Source organism: Oncorhynchus mykiss, chromosome 3, assembly GCF_013265735.2.
Source record: "Oncorhynchus mykiss isolate Arlee chromosome 3, USDA_OmykA_1.1, whole genome shotgun sequence".
In the NCBI taxonomy this organism is placed as follows: Eukaryota; Metazoa; Chordata; class Actinopteri; order Salmoniformes; family Salmonidae; genus Oncorhynchus; species Oncorhynchus mykiss.
The window spans coordinates 65,795,185-65,814,733 of NC_048567.1; the positions used below are offsets into that span (position 1 = coordinate 65,795,185).

Below are 19,549 nucleotides of genomic sequence, written 5' to 3' on the forward strand. Positions count from 1 at the left end.
TCCCTCTCCTTTTAATATTTATTTTATTTGACCTTTATTTAACTAGGCAAGTCGGTTAAGAACAAATTCTTATTTACAATGACGGCCTACCCCGGCCAAACCCAAACCCGGATGACACTGGGCCAATTGTGCGCCGCTGTATGGCACTCCCAATCCCGGCCGGTTGTGATACAGCCTGGGATCGAACCAGGGTCTGTAGTGACGCCTCTATTTATTTATTTATTTATTTATTTATTTATTTATTTATTTTACCATTATTTTACCAGGTAAGTTGACTGAGAACACGTTCTCATTTACAGCAACGACCTGGGGAATAGTTACAGGGGAGAGGAGGGAGATGAATGAGCCAATTGTAAGCTGGGGATGATTAAGTGACCGTGATGGTATGAGGGACAACTTGGGAATTTAGCCAGGACACCGGGGTTAACACCCCTACTCTTACGATAAGTGCTATGGGATCTTTAATTGACTCGGAGTCAGGACACCCGTTTAAAGTCCCATCCGAAAGATGGGACCCTACACAGGGAAGTGTCCCCAATCACTGCCCTTGGGCATTGGGATATTGTTTAGACCAGAGGAAAGAGTGCCTCCTACTGGCCCTCCAACACCACATCCAGCAGCTTCTGGTCTCCCATCCAGGGACTGACCAGGACCGACCCTATGCATTTCCTTAGACCACTGCGCCACTCAGGATCTCCTGCTCTCCCTCGTTCTCTTACTGTCTCTTGCCTCATTCTCTCTGTTCCCACACTTTCATTTGGTTTCATTTAGTTCTTTGGTTCATTTGTTTGTATTTATTTTTCAGCGATGGCAATTTATAAAGAGGGGCTCATAACACCCTCCTGTTTCAGTGAGTGTAATTGTTCCATGTATCCTCTAGGAGGCAGTGTAGTAACACTGGCAGGCCACTGGTCCATGTGTGTGTGTTCCCACAGGTGTTGATATGTGTGGCAGGACGGTGATGGTTCTTGTTGGCAGAAATATTCCTGTGACCCTCATCGACATGGAAAAGGTACCAGGCCTCATTCGCAGGCAAGATCATGAACGTTACAGTTTTAGTGGTGCAATAGAATACAGATTAATGTTGTTGCTCTGTGTGAAAGCCTTGACCGCTCCACCACGTGTGTCTCCACTGCAGGCCCTGCTGTACTTCATCCATGTCATGGACCACATCACAGTGAAGGAGTATGCAATGGTTTACTTCCACACTCTGACCGGAGAACACAACCATCTGGACTCTGAATTCCTTAAGAAGCTCTACGAGATTGTAGATGCCAAGTAAGACACGTACACCATGCCTTTTATTGATTTAGTGAGGCGAGAGAGAGCTAGATTAACTGAAGGCTATATAGACAATTAGACTGTTTGTTACCAGATACGATGTGCGAATCAAATCTGAACGCGTGAGATGAAACTGGTCTTCAGCAAGTCCTTTCCATGAATGAGGTTTTACCATGAAATTGTTATGGGCTCTATGAGCTGTCAGTTGTAGTTTGTTCTTTAGAGAGTACAGTTGGCTCATCCTCCAGTAAGACCGGAGTTTCGTTTCATTGACCAGTGCTGGTTTATCACCTTTTTGTACAGCATCCAAGTTTATTGTTCACACTGCCAAGGAGCTCGGAGAAGGTTCCCAGAAAGCGTTGGCAGTGAGGCGCCCAAAATCTGAGACGCTAACATTACGAAAGCATTAGCATTTCCTGCCAGCCCTACAACCTTCACTGAACAAACAGCCTGTTGCAGACAACAATCAGCCATGAGTGAACTTTATGTGCAATTGAAGAAAACAGCATACATTTTCCTTCCTCTGTGTCAAGACTAAGAAAAGCACCATACACTGAGCAGTACCAATGTCAACACTATACAACCCTGACCTTGTGTGCCTCTATTTGAGTCAACCATGAAACCATTTTTCTTTGTCTACTCACACCATCGCACTGGACTGGAGCTGAAAACCACATACTGCCAATGAATACTAGATGGCTTCTCACCCTCAACCCTATAGCCGTAGATAAGGCAGCACCACTCACACCCACAGTATCTCCTCAGCAGTGGGCAGTTTCACCCAGTCATTCTGAGAAATCTAGAGGGAGATATAGACTGTCAGCCTCTGGACATACCACATAACTTATTTTGTGACAACGGAGATTCCAGTCTTTGAAGCTAGTTTTTGTCGTCATTGAAAAATCCGTTGGGGGTTTTATCTAGTGTTCCTATGATCTAACGGAAAGTCATCTCACTTATTAGTAGATCAACCGAGTTTATCAAATCAAATGTATTTATATAGCCCTTCGTACATCAGCTGATATCGCAAAGTGCTGTACAGAAACCCAGCCTAAAACCCCAAACAGCAAGCAATGCAGGTGTAGAAGCACGGTGGCTAGGAAAAACTCCCTAGAAAGGCCAAAACCTAGGAAGAAACCTAGAGAGGAACCAGGCTATAAGGGGTGGCCAGTCCTCTTCTGGCTGTGCCGGGTGGAGATTATAACAGAACATGGCCAAGATGTTCAAATGTTCATAAATGACCAGCATGGTCAAATAATAATAATCACAGGCAGAAGAGTTGAAACTGGAGCAGCAGCACAGCCAGGTGGACTGGGGACAGCAAGGAGTCATCATGTCAGATAGTCCTGAGGCATGGTCCTAGGGCTCAGGTCCTCAGAGAGAGAGAAAGAAAGAGAGAATTAGAGAGAGCATAATTAAATTCACATAGGACACCAGATAGGACAGGAGAAGTACTCCAGATATAACAAACTGACCCTAGCCCATAAACTACTGCAGCATAAATACTGGAGGCTTAGACAGGAGAGGTCAGGAGACACTGTGGCCCCATCCGATGACACCCCCGACAGGGCCAAACAGGAAGGATATAACCCCACCTACTTTGCCAAAGCACAGCCCCCACACCACTAGAGGGATATCTTCAACCACCAACTTACCATCCTGAGACAAGGCCGAGTATAGCCCACAAAGATCTCCGCCACGGCACAACCCAATTGGGGGTGCCAACCCAGACAGGAAGATCACATCAGTGACTCAACCCACTCAAGTGACGCACCCCTCCTAGGAATGTTTACACCAATAATAACATGTTTGTTAGCTCTTGGCACCACTGACTTCTTTTCCCAAAGCATTGTGATGTGCAAGCTGTGATCCCCATGAGAGAAACCTTGTGATCCCCATGAGAGAAACCTTGTGATTCCCATGAGAGAAACCTTGTGATTCCCATGAGAGAAACCTTGTGATTCCCATGAGAGAAACCTTGTGATTCCCATGAGAGAAACCTTGTGATCCCCATGAGAGAAACCTTGTGATCCCCATGAGAGAATCCCTGCGGCCCCATGAGAGAATCCCTGCGGCCCCTGTAAGAGAATGCTCTAGACCAGGGTTTCCCAAACTTTGTCCTGGGGCCCCCCCTGAGTGCAAGTTTTGGTTTTGTCCTATCACTACACAGCTGATTGAAATAATCAAAGCTTGATGATGAGTTGGTCATTTGAATCAGCTGTGTAGTGTTAGGGCAAAAAATGAAATGTGCACCCAGGGGGGGGGGGGCCCCAGGACCGGGTTTGGGAAACCCTGGTCTAGACCAATAAAAAGGACTGACTACAATAGGAACTCTTTAGAGTTGGCTTTTGGACTTAGCAGAGATCTGTTTTGGAAATGACTATTCTTTCCCTAGGCCTAGACCCAAGAAGAGAACCTCAAGAACCTGTCTGGCAGAGGGATGAGGGAGTGAGAGGCTGTTCCACTATGGGGACAGATGGGTCAAACAAGGCCATAGTCTACCTTCCTGTGGTGTCTTCTAGGTCTCTCAGAACACTGAGGAAACTGGTTAAATGGTTATTTGCTTGGTGCGGGTTTCTCAAGTGCCCTATAAGCCCGTACTGGCTGTGGGTGGTTACTGTGAACACCGTGTACTTCCAAAAGATGGGTCTGTTCCACATTATATGAAATGGGACTAAAACAATGTAATTACATGGTACTTTACATAGGCAGGTTTAGTGTATTGATATTGCAAGTACATCGGTAGTCCATGGTGTGGGAAAGGGTAGAGGGTTGTGTGTATGTGTTTCTGTGCTCTTGGATCAATTTATACGCTGATTCGGTGAGTGAGTTTATAAGGAAGCGCAAGTTGGGAACAAGTTCTCATTTACAATTGCGACCTGGCCAAGATAAAGCAAAGCAGTTCGACACGTACAACGACACAGAGTTACACATGGAGTAAAAAAAACATACAGTCAATAATACAGTATAAACAAGTCTATATTCACAAGTTCTATCTTGTCTGAAAATGTTGTAGTTTGGGATGAAAATTTCTGAATTTTTGGTGGTCTTCCTAAGCCAGGATTCAGACACAACTAGAACATCTGGGTTGGCAGAGTGTGCTAAAGCTGTGAATAAAACAAACTTAGGGAAGAGGCTTCTAATGTTAACATGCATGAAACCAAGGCTATTACGGTTACAGAAGTCGTCAAAAGAGAGCGCCTGGGGAATAGGAGTGGAGCTAGGCACTGCAGGGCCTGGATTCACCTCTACATCGCCAGAGGAACAGAGGATGAGTAGGATAAGGGTACGGCTAAAAGCAATAAGAATTGGTCGTCTGGAACAGAGAGTAAAAGGAGGTTTCTGGGGGCGATAAAATAGCTTCAAGGTATAATGTACAGACAAAGGTATGGTAGGATGTGAATACAGTGGAGGTAAACCTAAGTATTGAGTGATGATGAGAGAGATATTGTCTCTAGAAACATCATTGAAACCAGGAGATGTCATCGCATGTGGGGGTGGTGGAACGAATAGGTTGGATAAGGTATAGTGAGCAGGACTAGAGGCTCTACAGTGAAATAAGCGAATAAACACTAACCAGAACAGCAATGGACAAGGCATATTGACATTCAGGAGAGGCATGCTTAGTCGAGTGATCAAAAGGTTCCAGTGAGTAGTGAGGTTGGTTGGGGTCACGGCGATTTGGACAGCTAGCCGGACCATCGGTAGCAAGCTAGCATAGGATGGAGGTCTGTTATTAGCCACCTCGTGCGTTTCCGTCAGTAGGATTAGTGGGGTTCCGTGTGGTAGAGGGGATTAATCCAATTCGCAAAAAAAAAAACAATAGATATAGTTATAGAGGCCCAAGAAAAAATAAAATAAATAAATTGTCCGATAGGTCTATTCAGATAGCAGCCGATAAGACCGCTAACGATTAGCGGACCGCAGATGGGCATTCAGGTAACGCCGCGATGGAGGAGCCAGACGGATAACTCCCTCGGGTAGATAACGTCGGTAGTCCAGTTGTGAAGGCCCGGTGGGGCTCCGTGTTGGCAGTAAAACGGGTCCGGATAGGTGATTGTAGCCCAGGAGTGACTGATGGAACTCTTCAGCTGGCTAGCTCCGGAACAATTGATGTTTGCTCCGGAATCGACGAAAGCCGATAGTCACACGGATAGCAGCTAGCTAGCTGCGAGATCCAGGTATAAATGTCCATAGTTAGCGGTTGAAATCCGGGGACATGGAGAGAAAAATAGGTCAGGTATGTTCCGAGCCGCGCCGTACAAAACTGGCAATAGATTTTCGAGCTAAAGGATAGCTGATGACCACAAACCGTGGTTAGCTGAATACTAACGATTAGCCAGTAAAGAAGCTGTTGATTAGCTCCAGGCTAGCTTCTGGATTAGCTTCTGGTTAGCTTCTGGTTAGCTTCTATGGAGGATTACAGATTTGAGGTAAATAGTACTTTCTTTTTTTTTTAAATATAAATTGGTGAGGCGGGTTGCAGGAGAGTGTTTTGAAGATGAGTTTATGGAAAATAAAAAATATTTATAAAAAGGTATGCGTAGAAAGTTGTAAATATATACGGGACAAGACGAGGACAAAAGACGTCTGAACTGCTATGCCATCTTGGAGCAATGGCATAGCAGTGAAGGACTACAAAAAGAAACCCAGCCATGTTACGGACACCGACGTCTTGCTTCCAGTCAAACTAAACACCTTCTTTGCCCGCTTTGAGGATAATACACTGCCGCCAACGCGGCCTGCTAGCAAGGACTGCGGGCCACCCCTCTCCTTCTCCGTGGCCGACGTAAGTAAGACTTGTTAACCCTCGCAAGGCTGCCGGCCCAGACGGCATTCCTAGCTGGGTCCTCCGAGCATGCGCAGACCAGCTGGCTGGTGTGTTTACGGACAAATTCAATCTCTCCCTATCCCAGTCTGCTGTCCCCACATGCTTCAAAATGGCCACCATTGTTCCTGTACCCAAGAAGGCATTGCTAACTGAACTAAATGACTAAGTTTGCAGGTGACACAACAGCACTCACTTCTGTCACCATGAAGTGCTTTGAGAGACTAATCAAGGATCATATCACCTCCACCTTACCTGCCACCTGATGTTCATCGACTACAGGTCAGCATTCAACACCATAGTACCCTCCAAGCTCGTTAAGCTTGAGGCCCTGGGTCTCAACCCCGCCCTGTGCAATTGGGTCCTGAACTTTCTGACTGGTGGCCCCCAGGTGGTGAAGGTCGGAAACATCACCTCCACTTCGCTGATCCTCAACACTGGGGCCCCACAAGGGTGCATGTTCAGCCCCCTCCTGTACTCCCTGTTCACCCATGACTGCATGGTCATGCACACCTCCAACTCAATCATCAAGTTTGCAGGTGACACAACAGTAGTGGGCTTGATTACCAACAACGATGACGAGACGGCCTACGGGGAGGAGGTGAGGGCACTCGGAGTGTGGTGTCAGGAAAACAACCTCTCGCTCCTCAATGTCAACAAAACAAAGGAGATGATCGTGTACTTCAGGAAACAGCAGAGGGAGCACTCCCCTGTCCACATCGACGGGACAGTAGTGGAGAAGGTGGAAAGTTTTAAGATCCTCGCCGACACATCACTGACAAACTGAAGTGGTCCACCCACACAGACAGTGTGGTGAAGAAGGCGCAACAGCGCCTCTTCAATCTCAGGAGGCTAAAGAAATTTGGCTTGTCACCGAAAACACTCAAACTTTTACAGAACCACAATCGAGAGCATCCTGTCGGGCTGTATCACCGCCTGGTACGGCAACTACCCCGCCCACAACCGTAAGGCTCTCCAGAGGGTAGTGAGGTCTGTACAACGCATCACCGTGGGCAAACTACCTGCCCTCCAGGACACCTACAGCAGTCAATGTCACAGGAAGGCCAAAAAGATCGAGGACAACAATCACCCGAGCCACTGCCTGTTCACCACGCTACCATCCAGAATTAGAGGTCAGTACATGTGCATCAAAGCTGGGACCGAGAGACTGGAAAAACAGCTTCTGTCTCAAGACCATCAGACTGTTAAACAGCCATCACTAACACAGAGGGGCTGCTGCCTATATACAGACTTGAAATCATTGGCCACTATTGGCCACTATTGAATGGATCACGAGTCACTTTAATAATGCCACTTGAGTAATGCAAGATATGTAAACATTATTAATCTCATATGTATATACTGTATTCTATTGCATCTTGCCTATGCCCATCGGTCGTCGCTCATTCATATATTTATATATTTATATATATTATATATTTAAATATATATATTTATATGTTCATATTCTTACTCCATCCCTTTACTATTATTTCACTGTCGGAACTAGACGCACAAGCATTTTGCTACACTCGCATTAACATCTGCTAACCATGTGTATATGAAAAATAGAAATAATAAATAAATTAAATTTGATTTGATGTTGATGTTTTTTGCTTTTTTTATATTCTAGGTTTAAGAAGAACTTGAGGGCTTTCTACTTTGTACACCCCTCGTTTCGCTCCAAGGTAAAGTACAGTACCTCTCTTTTTCTGCTTCCCCAAACTCTGTTCTATGTATTTATACTACTGTGTGTAAAAGGCATTGCTGTAAAATTATTTACAGTGCATTCGGAAAGTATTCAGACCCCTTGACTTTTTCCACATTTTGTTACGTTACAGCCTTATTCTAAAATATATTAAATCATTTTTCCCTCATCAATCTACACACAATGCCCCATAATGACAGAGTAAAATAGGTTTTTAGACATTTTTGCTAATGTATAACAAGTCTAACTGAAATCACATTTGCTTAAGTATTCAGACTCTATATTTAGTAATTTGTTGAAGCACCGTTGGCAGTGATTACAGCCTCAAGTCTTTTTGGGTGTGACGCTACAAGCTTGGCACACCTGTATTTGGGGAGTTTCTCCCATTCTTCTCTGCTGATCCTCTCAAGCTCTGCCAGGTTTGATGGGGTCAGTCACTGCACAGTTATTTTTAGGTCTCCAGAGATGTTCGATCTGGTTCAAGTCCGGGCTTTGGCTGGGCCACTCAAGGACATTCAGAGACTTGTCCCGAAGTAACTCCTGCATTGTCTTGGCTGTGTGCTTAGGGTTGTTGTCCTGTTGGGAGGTGAACCTTTGCCCCAGTCTGAGGTCCTGAGCACTCTGGAGCAGGTTTTCATCATGGATCTCTCTGTACTTTGCTTTTTTCATCTATCCCTCGACACTGACTAGTCTCCCAATCCCTGCTGCTGAAAACATCCCCACAGCATGATGCTGCCATCGCTGTGCTTCATCGTAGGGATGGTCCCAGGTTTCTTCCAGATGTGACGCTTGGCATTGAGGCCAAAGAGTTCAATCTATGTTTCATCAGACCAGAGAATCTTGCTTCTCATTGTCTGAGAGTCTTTAGGTGCCTTTTGGCAAAGTCCAAGTGGGCTGTCATGTGCCTTACTGAGGAGTGGCTTCCGTCTGGCCACTCTACCATAAAGGCCTGATTGGTGGAGTGCTGCAGAGATGGTTGTCCTTCTGGAAGGTTCTTCCATCTTCACAGAGGAGCTCTGGAACTCTGTCAGAGTGACCATCGGGTTCGTGGTCACCTCCCTGACCAAGGCCCTTCTCCTCCAATTTCTCAGTTTGGCCGGGCGGCCAGCTCTTGGAAGAGTCTTGGTGGTTCCAAACTTCTTCCATTTAAGAATGAGGGAAGCCACGGTGTTCTTGGGGACCTTCAATGCTGCAGAAATGTTTTGGTACTCTTCCCCAGATCTGTGCCTCGACACAATCCTGTCTCAGAGCTCTACAGACAATTCCTTCAACCTCATGGCTTAGTTTTTGCTCTGACATGCGCTGTCAACTGTGGAACCTTATATAGACAGGTGGGTTCCTTTTCAAATCATGTCCAATCATTTGAAGTTACAGGTAGATTCCAGTCAACTTGTAGAAACATCTCAAAGATGATCAATGGAAACAGGACGCACCTGAGCTCAGTTTCGAGTCTCATAGCAAAGGGTCTGAATACTTATGTAAATAAGGTATTTATGTTTTTCATTTTTAATACATTTGCTAAGATTTCTAAACCAGTTTTCGCTTTTGTCATTATGAGTTATTGTGTGTAGATGTATTTATTTAAAAAATCAATTTTAGAATAAGGCTGTAATGTAGCAAAATGTCAAGGGGTTTGAATACTTTCTGAATGCACTGTATACTACAGTGTCTACAAGGCATTGTTGGGATATGTACATATACTAGGGTTGGGGTCAATTTCATTTCAATTCAATTCAGGACAGACACTGAAATTCCAATTATTTTCAATCACTTTAAATAATTTGGTTTACTTTCTGAATTGACTGGAATTTAAATGAAATTGACCCCAACCCCAGTATATACTGTACAAATACCTTGTACAAACAGTATATGTATTCCGTGTATATACAATGCAACAATCTCTTTGGCTGCTTTGACACCACTGTGTTTTTCAAGCTCTGTCTAGTTCACAACCTATTCGGACCTAGAACTGCAGGACTCCACACACACGGGTGCCCACAGCCCTTTAGGTGGGACAAGGCTCACAGTGTAGCAATATTATAACTGGTGCATTTTAAGGATCCATGATCTTAGAGGAGTTGTGTGTGTATAACTGATGGGGCTAGGTTTTGTGGTAAATGGGTTTAAATGATTTGTAATGGGAAGCAGAGCTACCAAAGAGCAGAGTGGAAGTTTATTGGCGATATTCAATCAAACCTAATAAGTGGATTTTAGGGAGATGTAAATTAGTTTCAATAAACTACCACAGGAATGTTTCAGCCAAAACGCATCCATGCTTGGTAAACAAACCAGTATTACAATTGAGCCTTTAGGGCAGGTTTCCCAATCCGGACACAGGACTAACAAAGACCACACACACACATTGTTGTTGCTATTTCCAGTATTACCAGTGTTTCCCGAATCTTATCATGTTAATTTCTCTGTGTGTCAGGTGTCCACCTGGTTCTTCACAAGATTCACTGTGTCAGGGATGAAAGAGAAAGTCCATCATGTAGAGACCCTCCAGCAGCTCTTCACCTGTATTCTGCCTGAACAGATAGACATCCCCCCCTTCATCCTGGAGTACGACGCACGGGTGAGGGCCTACAAACACCACTCTGTCTGTCTACTTTACTAGCCTTATTGACTTACATCTGCAGGGCTCCACGCACTCACTCTCACACACACACACACACACACACACTTGGAAGCATTCAGAATTGTAGGTACGATGCATTCGGGAAAGTATTCAGACTACTTCACTTTTTCCACATTTTGTTACGTTACAGCCTTATTCTAAAATTAATTAACATTTTGGGCCTCATCAATCTACACACAATACCCCATAATGACAAAGCGAAATTAGGTTTTTAGAAGTCTTTTAAAACACAACTTATTTATATAAGTATTCAGACACTCCATTATGAGACTCAACTTGTTTCTACAACTTAATTGGAGTCCACTTGTGGTAAGTTCAATTGATTGGACATGATTTGGAAAGGCTCACACCTGTCTATATAAGGTCCCACAGTTGATAGTGCATGTCAGAGCAAAAACCAAGCCATGAGGTCGACGGAATTGTCCATTGGCACAGATCCGGGGAAGGGTACCAAAACATTTCTGCAGCTTTGAAGGTCCCCAAGAACACAGTGGCTGCCATCATTCTTAAATGGAAAATGTTTGGAACCACCAAGACTGTAAGGTAACAAAATGTTTAATAAGTGAATGGGTCTGAATACCTTCCGAATGCACTGTATATTCCCACGTTGTATCAGATCCTAAGTGCTGCACTTGTGTGTTACGATTTAAAATGTAACTTATCTTCTTCAGACTATTTTTGTCAGGTTTAAAAGACCCAATTGTCTGCAAAAAGAAACAGCAAACCGTTTTGCAAATATTTTTGAGTAAAACCAAGACCTGTAAAGAACTACATGGTGATGGCAGTTTGGTCAATTTGTTGTAATGGGAGTGATCCATCACTGGAAATTCAACGGGAATTGTTATTTATTTGAATGTTAATTTAATTATTTATCCTGGGTTATTCCAAGGTTACTGGTCACAGAATCACAAAAATGTCATTAAATGGTTTCTCAATGTAGGTTTTAGTTTCTTAAAAAAGCAGTGAGTGTGGTTGATAAGCGATAGGAAGTTACTTTGGGCCTGATCACTAAAAATAGTCCCTGAAGAAACATGAGGTGGGAAACACGGCTCTTTGGGAATTACCATGGGGAACACTACAGTTGGTTAATTCTACTGCAGGAGTGAGAGGTAGAGCAACCAACAGTGAGACAATGAAGTACAGCACTATGACAAATGACCGAAAGGTCATGACTCTATGAGGAGGACCTCTCTCATACCTTATCTAATGCCAAAGTTTTAATGCATAAAGTGGGTTCCCCTAAAAAGCACATTGTCAGGACTGTGATGTTGTAGTAGTTTATGTTGCTTAGGGGCATTCCACTGTGTTCTATATCCTTGACCTGAGTAATATGTATGCTATCATCTGGGCTGTTTTTACAATAGCCTGTAAACTGCATGCCCTTCGATAATATATTGTACTGTGTTTAAAATGAAGCCCTTACAACGACACTAAGTAGCTTGTTTATTTTGTCTTTCTCGCTACGTGGATATTGTTGTACCCATTGTTTTCCAGGTGTTTTATTGAGACACAATAATATGTATCCATATAAGATAGATGTAAACACTTGACATTCCTGTTAGTATATTTACACAGGTCTGTGTGTTCTACTCAATTTGTCATCCAGAGTTATCAACCTTAATCAGATGGAAAGCAGAACTGAAAAGGAATGAGAGTAACACAATGGCTCTTATTTGATCTTGTGTTGACATAAGCCAGAGAGAGGGGAAACGATGCAATCATTCCTTTTTTTTTTTGTATTTTTTGGTTGTTTAATGTGTAAGCTAGAGTGCTTGATTATGCTGGTCTTTCTCTTGTCCTTGTTTTGCCTGGGTCGGTTGGGTTCGATTGTCCTTGTTTTGCCTGGGTCGGTTGGGTTCGATTGTCCTTGTTTTGCCTGGGTCTGTGTTGGCTTATACACTGCTCAAAAAAATAAAGGGAACGCTTAAACAACACAATGTAACTCCAAGTCAATCACACTTCTGTGAAATCAAACTGTCCACTTAGGAAGCAACACTGATTTACAATGAATGTCACATGCTGTTGTGCAAACGGAATAGACAACAGGTGGAAATTCTAGGCAATTAGCAAGACACCCCAATAAAGGAGTGGTTCTGCAGGTGGTGACCACAGAGCACTTCTCAGTTCCTATGCTTCCTGGCTGATGTTTTGGTCACTTTTGAATGCTGGCGGTGCTTTCACTCTAGTGGTAGCATGTGACGGAGTCTACAACCAACACAAGTGGCTCAGGTAGTGCAGCTCATAGTGCAGCTGTGGCAAAAAGGTTTGCTGTGTCTGTCAGCGTAGTGTCCAGAGCATGGAGGTGCTACCAGGAGACAGGCCAGTACATCGGGAGACGTGGAGGAGGCCGTAGGAGGGCAACAACCCAGCAGCAGGACCTCTGCCTTTGTGCAAGGAGGAGCAGGAGGAGCACTGCCAGAGCCCTGCAAAATGACCTCCAGCAGGCCACAAATGTGCATGTGTCTGCTCAAACGGTCAGAAACAGACTCCATGAGGGTGGTATGAGGGCCCGACGTCCACAGGTGGGGTTGTGCTTACAGCCCAACACCGTGCAGGACGTTTGGCATTTGCCAGAGAACACCAAGATTGGCAAATTCGCCACTGGCGCCCTGTGCTATTCACAGATGAAAGCAGGTTCACACTGAGCACATGTGACAGAGTCTGGAGACGCCGTGGAGAACGTTCTGCTGCCTGCAACATCCTCCAGCATGACCGGTTTGGCGGTGGGTCAGTCATGGTGTGAGGTCCTAAAACCCCTTGTGAGACCATATGCTGGTGCGGTTGGCACTGGGTTCCTCCTAATGCAAGACCATGCTAGACCTCATGTGGCTGGAGTGTGTCAGCAGTTCCTGCAAGAGGAAGGCATTGATGCTATGGACTGGCCCGCCCGTTCCCCAGACCTGAATCCAATTGAGCACATCTGGGACATCATGTCTTGCTCCATCCACCAACGCCACGTTGCAACACAGACTGTCCAGGAGTTGGCGGATGCTTTAGTCCAGGTCTGGGAGGAGATCCCTCAGGAGACCATCCGCCACCTCATCAGGAGCATTCCCAGGTGTTGTAGGGAGGTCATACAGGCACGTGGAGGCCACACACACTACTGAGCCTCATTTTGACTTGTTTTAAGGACATTACATCAAAGTTGGATCAGCCTGTAGTGTGGTTTTCCACTTTAATTTTGAGTGTGACTCCAAATCCAGACCTCCATGGGTTGATAAATTTGATTTCCATTGATCATTTTTGTGTGATTCTGTTGTCAGCACATTCAACAATGTAAAGAAAAAAGTATTTAATACGAATATTTCATTCATTCAGATCTAGGATGTGTTATTTTAGTGTTCCCGTTATTTTTTTGAGCAGTGTATTTGGTAGGAAATGTCTTTGAAGTGGAGGCTCCATTATGGATCTATCTGACTGTATTAGTTGAGTTGATGTTGCACTTCTTCTGGCTCTTAATGCTAACTATGGTAACTACCTCAGTCTCAACACCCTGGCCTTGACTACCTGAAATGTTGTCCACTCACTAACCTGGCCTATGAGTGCATCAGTATCTGCGTTCAACTGCAGAGCAGCTGGCATTATCCCTTCAAGTGATCCAAGCGTTGGTCCCATTTGGATTTAGCCACAAGGCTGTGGACAGAGTATTATTATTATTATTATTATTATTATTATTATTATTATTATTATTATTATTATTATTATTGTGCACCAGCCTGTTTACCACTTTCTAAGGGAGAAAAACAGGAACAGTGAGATGTCTACCGTTACAATAATGTACCAGAAAAACACTGCCATTAAATGACTTTATATCAGTGCAGGCTCCTCAGAGGAAGGGGAGGACCTAAAAATAGTGAAACATTAAAGTTATCCTTTTTAGGTAAAACTATACTGATTTATACAAAACATAAAGAACACCTGGTCTTTCCATAACATAGACTGACTAAGTGAATCCAGGTGAAAGCTATGTAAGGGATAGTCAACCAGGGGATATGCGTTCTATGGAAAACAATGAATGACGTGGAAGGTGTGTTCCAAGACATGCTAGAGTAGCATTATTTTCCAGAGAATGCATAGAGCCCCGAGTTGATTATCCCTTTTATACCATGGCTATAATTTAACACATTTGCCACTAGAAATGTGTTCAGCATCCACTGGAGTATCTAGCAAGTTTACTAGATGGCTACAGTAGTGGTAAACAAACAGACCAACTAGTTTAGCTAACCAAACCATCAGTCCTAGCTTGCCATTATGAAAATGGAATTCAACAATGCCAAAAATATTTTCAATTAGACTTTTGCTTTCAAAAGCAGCTACAATGTAGAACATGTAAGAATGAACTATAGCAATTGGATTCTACCACGCAAATATATTGTGCGTTTTATAGGGTGAATGGGTGGATCTAATCCTGAATGCTGATTTGGTTAAAACCCCATTCCAGCCAGTGTCTATTCCACAAGTTGCCACCGGTTAAATCTTTGATATTAAAATGGCCATTTACTCTTTCCCATCTGACTGCGCTGTCTCATCAAACCAGCCAGCCAATTTATAAAAAGCATCTAGATGTTATTTAACATTTCTTTTAGACTAACCTTTAGTTTTCAATAGCGGAGATTTGTATTAACTTTTTGTCTCTGACATTTGCAACATTGTTTCAACATTGAAATTCGATCTCCAGCTGTCCCATACTAATGAATGTGTCGGGACGAGACAGAGGTGTCAGAATTGTAGCGCTGCTGGGTTTTTCACGCACAACAGTTTCCTGTGTGTATCAAGAATGGTCCACTACCCAAAGGACACCCAGCCAACTTGACACAACTGTGGGAAGTATTGGAGTCAACATGGGCCAGCATCCCTGTGGAATGCTTTCGACACCTAGTGGAGTCCATGCCCTGACAAATTGTGGGTGTTCTGAGGGCAAGGGAGGGGTGGGGGGGTTATTCTCGGTGTATATTCACATTACCAAATAACTGATTAAAACACACTGTTTTGAAAAGGTTTACAGTAGCCTAAACAGCACCCTCATGGTGTAGCCGGAGGATTGCTATTTTCCTTCCAACCTTTAAGAGCTCTTGCAGTATGAACTAACGTCATGTCCATCCAATCAATCACTGATTAAAACACACTGTTTTGAAAAGGTTTACAGTAGCCTAAACAGCACCCTCATGGTGTAGCCGGAGGATTGCTATTTTCCTTCCAACATATCAGAGCTCTTGCAGTATGAACTAACGTCATGTCCATCCAATCAAAAGATCAGAGAATGAATCTAGTACTGAAAGCAAAATTTACAGCTAGCTAGCACTGCAGTGCATAAAGTGTGGTGAGTAGTTGACTGAGGGAGAAAGACAATAGTTGAACAGTTTAACAATTCAGGCGAAGCAACAGAGGGAGAGCTAGCAATATTTTGTTGTATATTTTTGTCTTCTTAGTTTACATTTCACATACTTAGCTAATGTAGCTAATTTAGCCTACTCAACAACCTGACTCGGAGAGGAATGTTTTTTTATGGTAGCTAGCTGGCTAAGGCTATCCAACACCGCAACTCTTCCAAGTCAAGGTTCGCTTTCAGTTTTATTTATTTATTGCCACCGGGGCCCGACTGTGTAACTGCTTGCTGTACACTGTACTGTGTGATTTGTACACATGTATTGGATAGTGGGTTTACTAATGTGTTAATTCCAGTTTGTTGACTTTAATGATAATATGGTGACAACGATGTAGGCTGTGTAGCAATTAACATTTATGGTATGAAGGTTTTGCTTGGAGAGGTTTTTGTGCCTGGTTACAGACAGCTGTTCTGTTGTGTACTGAAGTCCACAAGCGATGAGAGGAGGAGAGTGCATAGATGCGAGATGGAATTATACAATGAGCTGAGAGATGAATGCTGTATGTGGCTGCTATGAAAGTGAACAGTGGGTGATCAGGGGTTTATTCATTCCGCTGATTCTGTTGGAAAATGTTTCTTAAATGGAAGCAAATGAAACGAGGAGGGACCTACCTGAATTTGTCCCAAAAAACTATTGTTTTGTTTGGACTAATGATTACACACCAGATCATATAGATGCAGGCAAGAGTGTGCAAGGCGGTAGGGTAGCCTAGTGGTTAGAGCGTTGGACTAGTAACCGGAAGGTTGCAAGTTCAAACCCCCGAGCTGACAAGGTACAAATCTGTCGTTCTGCCCCTGAACAGGCATTAAACCCACTGTTCCTAGGCCGTCATTGAAAATAAGAATTTGTTCTTAACTGACTTGCCTAGTTAAATAAAGGTAAAATAAAAATGAATGACAGTTATCCAATATGCTGTAATAGAAAAAAGGCCATGCTCATAAAAAAACTAATCCTCCCTAATGTTGAACGGCACCAACCGCCACTGGAATGGTTGTTTACTCCGTAGTCATTCCTATCCAGAGACATTTAGTTGGAATGTGCCAGTTGTATATTTTTTCAGGTTTGTGTTCTACTCAAAACTCCATTTGTCACTGCAGTTATCTAACTAAATCAGAGGCAAACCAGGCCTGCAAGTGGATGAGAGAATTATACTATGGCTCTTTAATATCTTTCCTTATGCTTTCATTGCCGTTTTTGGTAACATCTTTGGATTTTGCAGTCAAAATGCTTTCGGCTGACTACTGCACACACACAGTGCTGTGTGTAACCTGATAGAAAAACGTCTAACCTCATAATGACAATACCCTGTTCTGTATGTGTTGTCCCTGTGTATTTTAGGTGAATGGGGCTTACCGCCCCGCCCACTCCTCCAGCCTATGAATGGACCAATCAGAACTCTGACTGAGATCAAAGGCCAAGGACTATTTTAGACTCACTTCATCTACAGTCACATAACTGGCTCCACTTCCTGGTTCTGACCAGCAGGAACTCTGTGGTTTAGCTCCTTTACCAGATTATAAGCCACCCAGGACCTCAGTGGGCCTAGGTGGACTTTTGAGTTGATTTTGCTCTGCCTGGGACCTCACAAGGACAGTATGATGGACGATGACACTCTCTGAGAAGCCTGGATACTAATGAACCTAGGATTGTTTTTTATTAGCAGTGCGATACAATCAGATGACAGACAGACGAATGGGTTTCTCTGTGACGGAGCCTGTGTGAACTCGCCAACCTATCCCAGGACACACTGGTGGCCTGTCTTAAAATCCTGCCTGTGTGTGTGAGAACGCGGAGAGACATCACTCATGTTTCAAATGTTTTATTTTTGCACAACTTCACCAAATGGTAGGTGGAAGGTTGTGTTCACAATCACAAGCTGCTTAATTGTGAAGTTGTTTTTAGGTGTCCCAGAACCTAGTGTCCACACTATCCCTTTCCATCTACTCTGTTTCTTATTTAACGCACACAGTTGAAATCATTTATCAAGTTTATGGAAACTAGAATGTGCCTCACATGAAACACAATGATTCCGTAAACATAATTATACTACATTCAAACCTACTGCTTTTTTCTGAATACCAAATCAACTTTGTGTTAGCCATGCAGTCAGATTCTTCATATGTATGTTAACTTGATTTCTCCTTTGTTATCTACTCTGTTTATATTGTGCTATTATTTCAATGTATACCAGCTTTGCGCTTCTGTCATTGAACGCACACGCTTTCCTGAGACATGTTAGTGAATAAAAGACTGTATTGAGAGCCACACATTGTATAGGCTATACAGTAGTTCATGGTTGACTATCAGCTGAAGTTAATCTTGTTTTAGTGGCCCATAGAGAAAGGATGTAGTCATCTGAGATTTGAGCTGCGTCTCGATACATTCTGTCTCAATACATTCTTTGCCAAGATGTAGAGTTTTTAATTTTCAGGTAAAGATGTGAAAATAAACATTGTGATTTCTGCTGTTCTTGTTGCATGTTTTTCTGTGAGGGGGGGGTGTGCTTTGGGAAATACACCCATACATTGTTTTTGTGCACTTTGATTGAACTGTTGTTGAGCCAGTTCCTTCTGATATAAAGCCAAGGGTCAGTTATGCCCCCCTTGTCTCACCCTAACCTGTCAGCACAATAACTTCTCATTAATCGCAACAAGGAACATTAAAAATACTTTGTCAAGATTTGTGTTCAGTGTAGGATTGTTGGGTCTAGTAATTCAGTTTGAGAACATGTATGAACATACTATACTTCAATATATGACTAACAGTTATTCAAGTCCATGCTGAAAAATGTGCTGAAAAATAAGTTCTATCAAACTGTGTTATGGAAAACTTCTGTGCTGGGGCCCCACAACCCTGTAAGAACGGGATAAATGGAGAGAGACGGTGACATATAAGCAGTGGCGGGATAAACAGCAGGTGTTTCACACAGAATCACTTTTTCTACCCTCTGTCTTCCACAGAAGAGAGCTGTGTCTTCCAGGAAGCTGTGACGTGGTCTCACTGATTTAAAACCTGTCCTCTCGCGTCTCACCCTGTCCTTCTACCTGTCCTTCTACCTGCCCTCTCCATAACCCTCGATCCATCCTTCACCACATCCCTCCTTTATCATGTATCTTTTTTTTATCCATTTATTAATCAAAGCCAAATTATAGCTTTGGATGGAGTCGAAGATGGAGAGAGGAAGGGAGGGATGGGATGATGAGAGAAGAGAGGGGGTAAATCCATTATCCACAGACCTCCCTCTGTGATCGAGGGATTAGTTGGCTACAATGGTGTGGTGGACACAGCGACACACACACCTGGCCATCTTTCGCTCTGCTCTCCACAGTGGAGTGGGTTAGCGAGAGGTCAGGCAGCAGGATCTACAGTGTTACACTAACAGGGATTAAGAGACAGACACGCTCTTTTAGTTTCTGATTACAGAAAGTGTGTTCTGTTTATGGCTTTCAGTTGAACTGATTTTTGCCATACTGGAGGATGAAGAAGGCTAAGGTCCGAAGCACGTCCTTTGGAGTGCTGCCCACTCCATTCTCTATGTAGCTGTTGATGACCACTGAGTAAAGGTCTTCAGACCCAATGGACGCGCTGTTATGTGGATGCAATCAGGATTGTCAATGATCACCATGTGCCTGAGTCCATTACATCTTACGATCTTTGATGTTGGATTTATACAGACTCCACTGAATAGACCAAACATGACTTCACAA

General features: G+C 43.6%; 1 protein-coding gene across 1 annotated transcript in view; it reads left to right on the forward strand.

The window, feature by feature from the left end:
• The window catches only part of LOC110520417 (ganglioside-induced differentiation-associated protein 2), a 36,300-nt gene extending 17,989 nt beyond the window's left edge, over positions 1–18,311 (forward strand). Inside the window, exons 10-14 of the mRNA XM_021597727.2 lie at positions 936–1,012; positions 1,139–1,278; positions 7,743–7,797; positions 10,249–10,392; positions 17,181–18,311. Of these exons, the coding sequence (XP_021453402.1) occupies positions 936–1,012; positions 1,139–1,278; positions 7,743–7,797; positions 10,249–10,392; positions 17,181–17,222 (458 nt within the window). The 3' untranslated portion in view covers positions 17,223–18,311. The remainder of the gene's footprint in view (positions 1–935; positions 1,013–1,138; positions 1,279–7,742; positions 7,798–10,248; positions 10,393–17,180) is intronic.
• Positions 18,312–19,549: the final 1,238 nt, after the last annotated feature.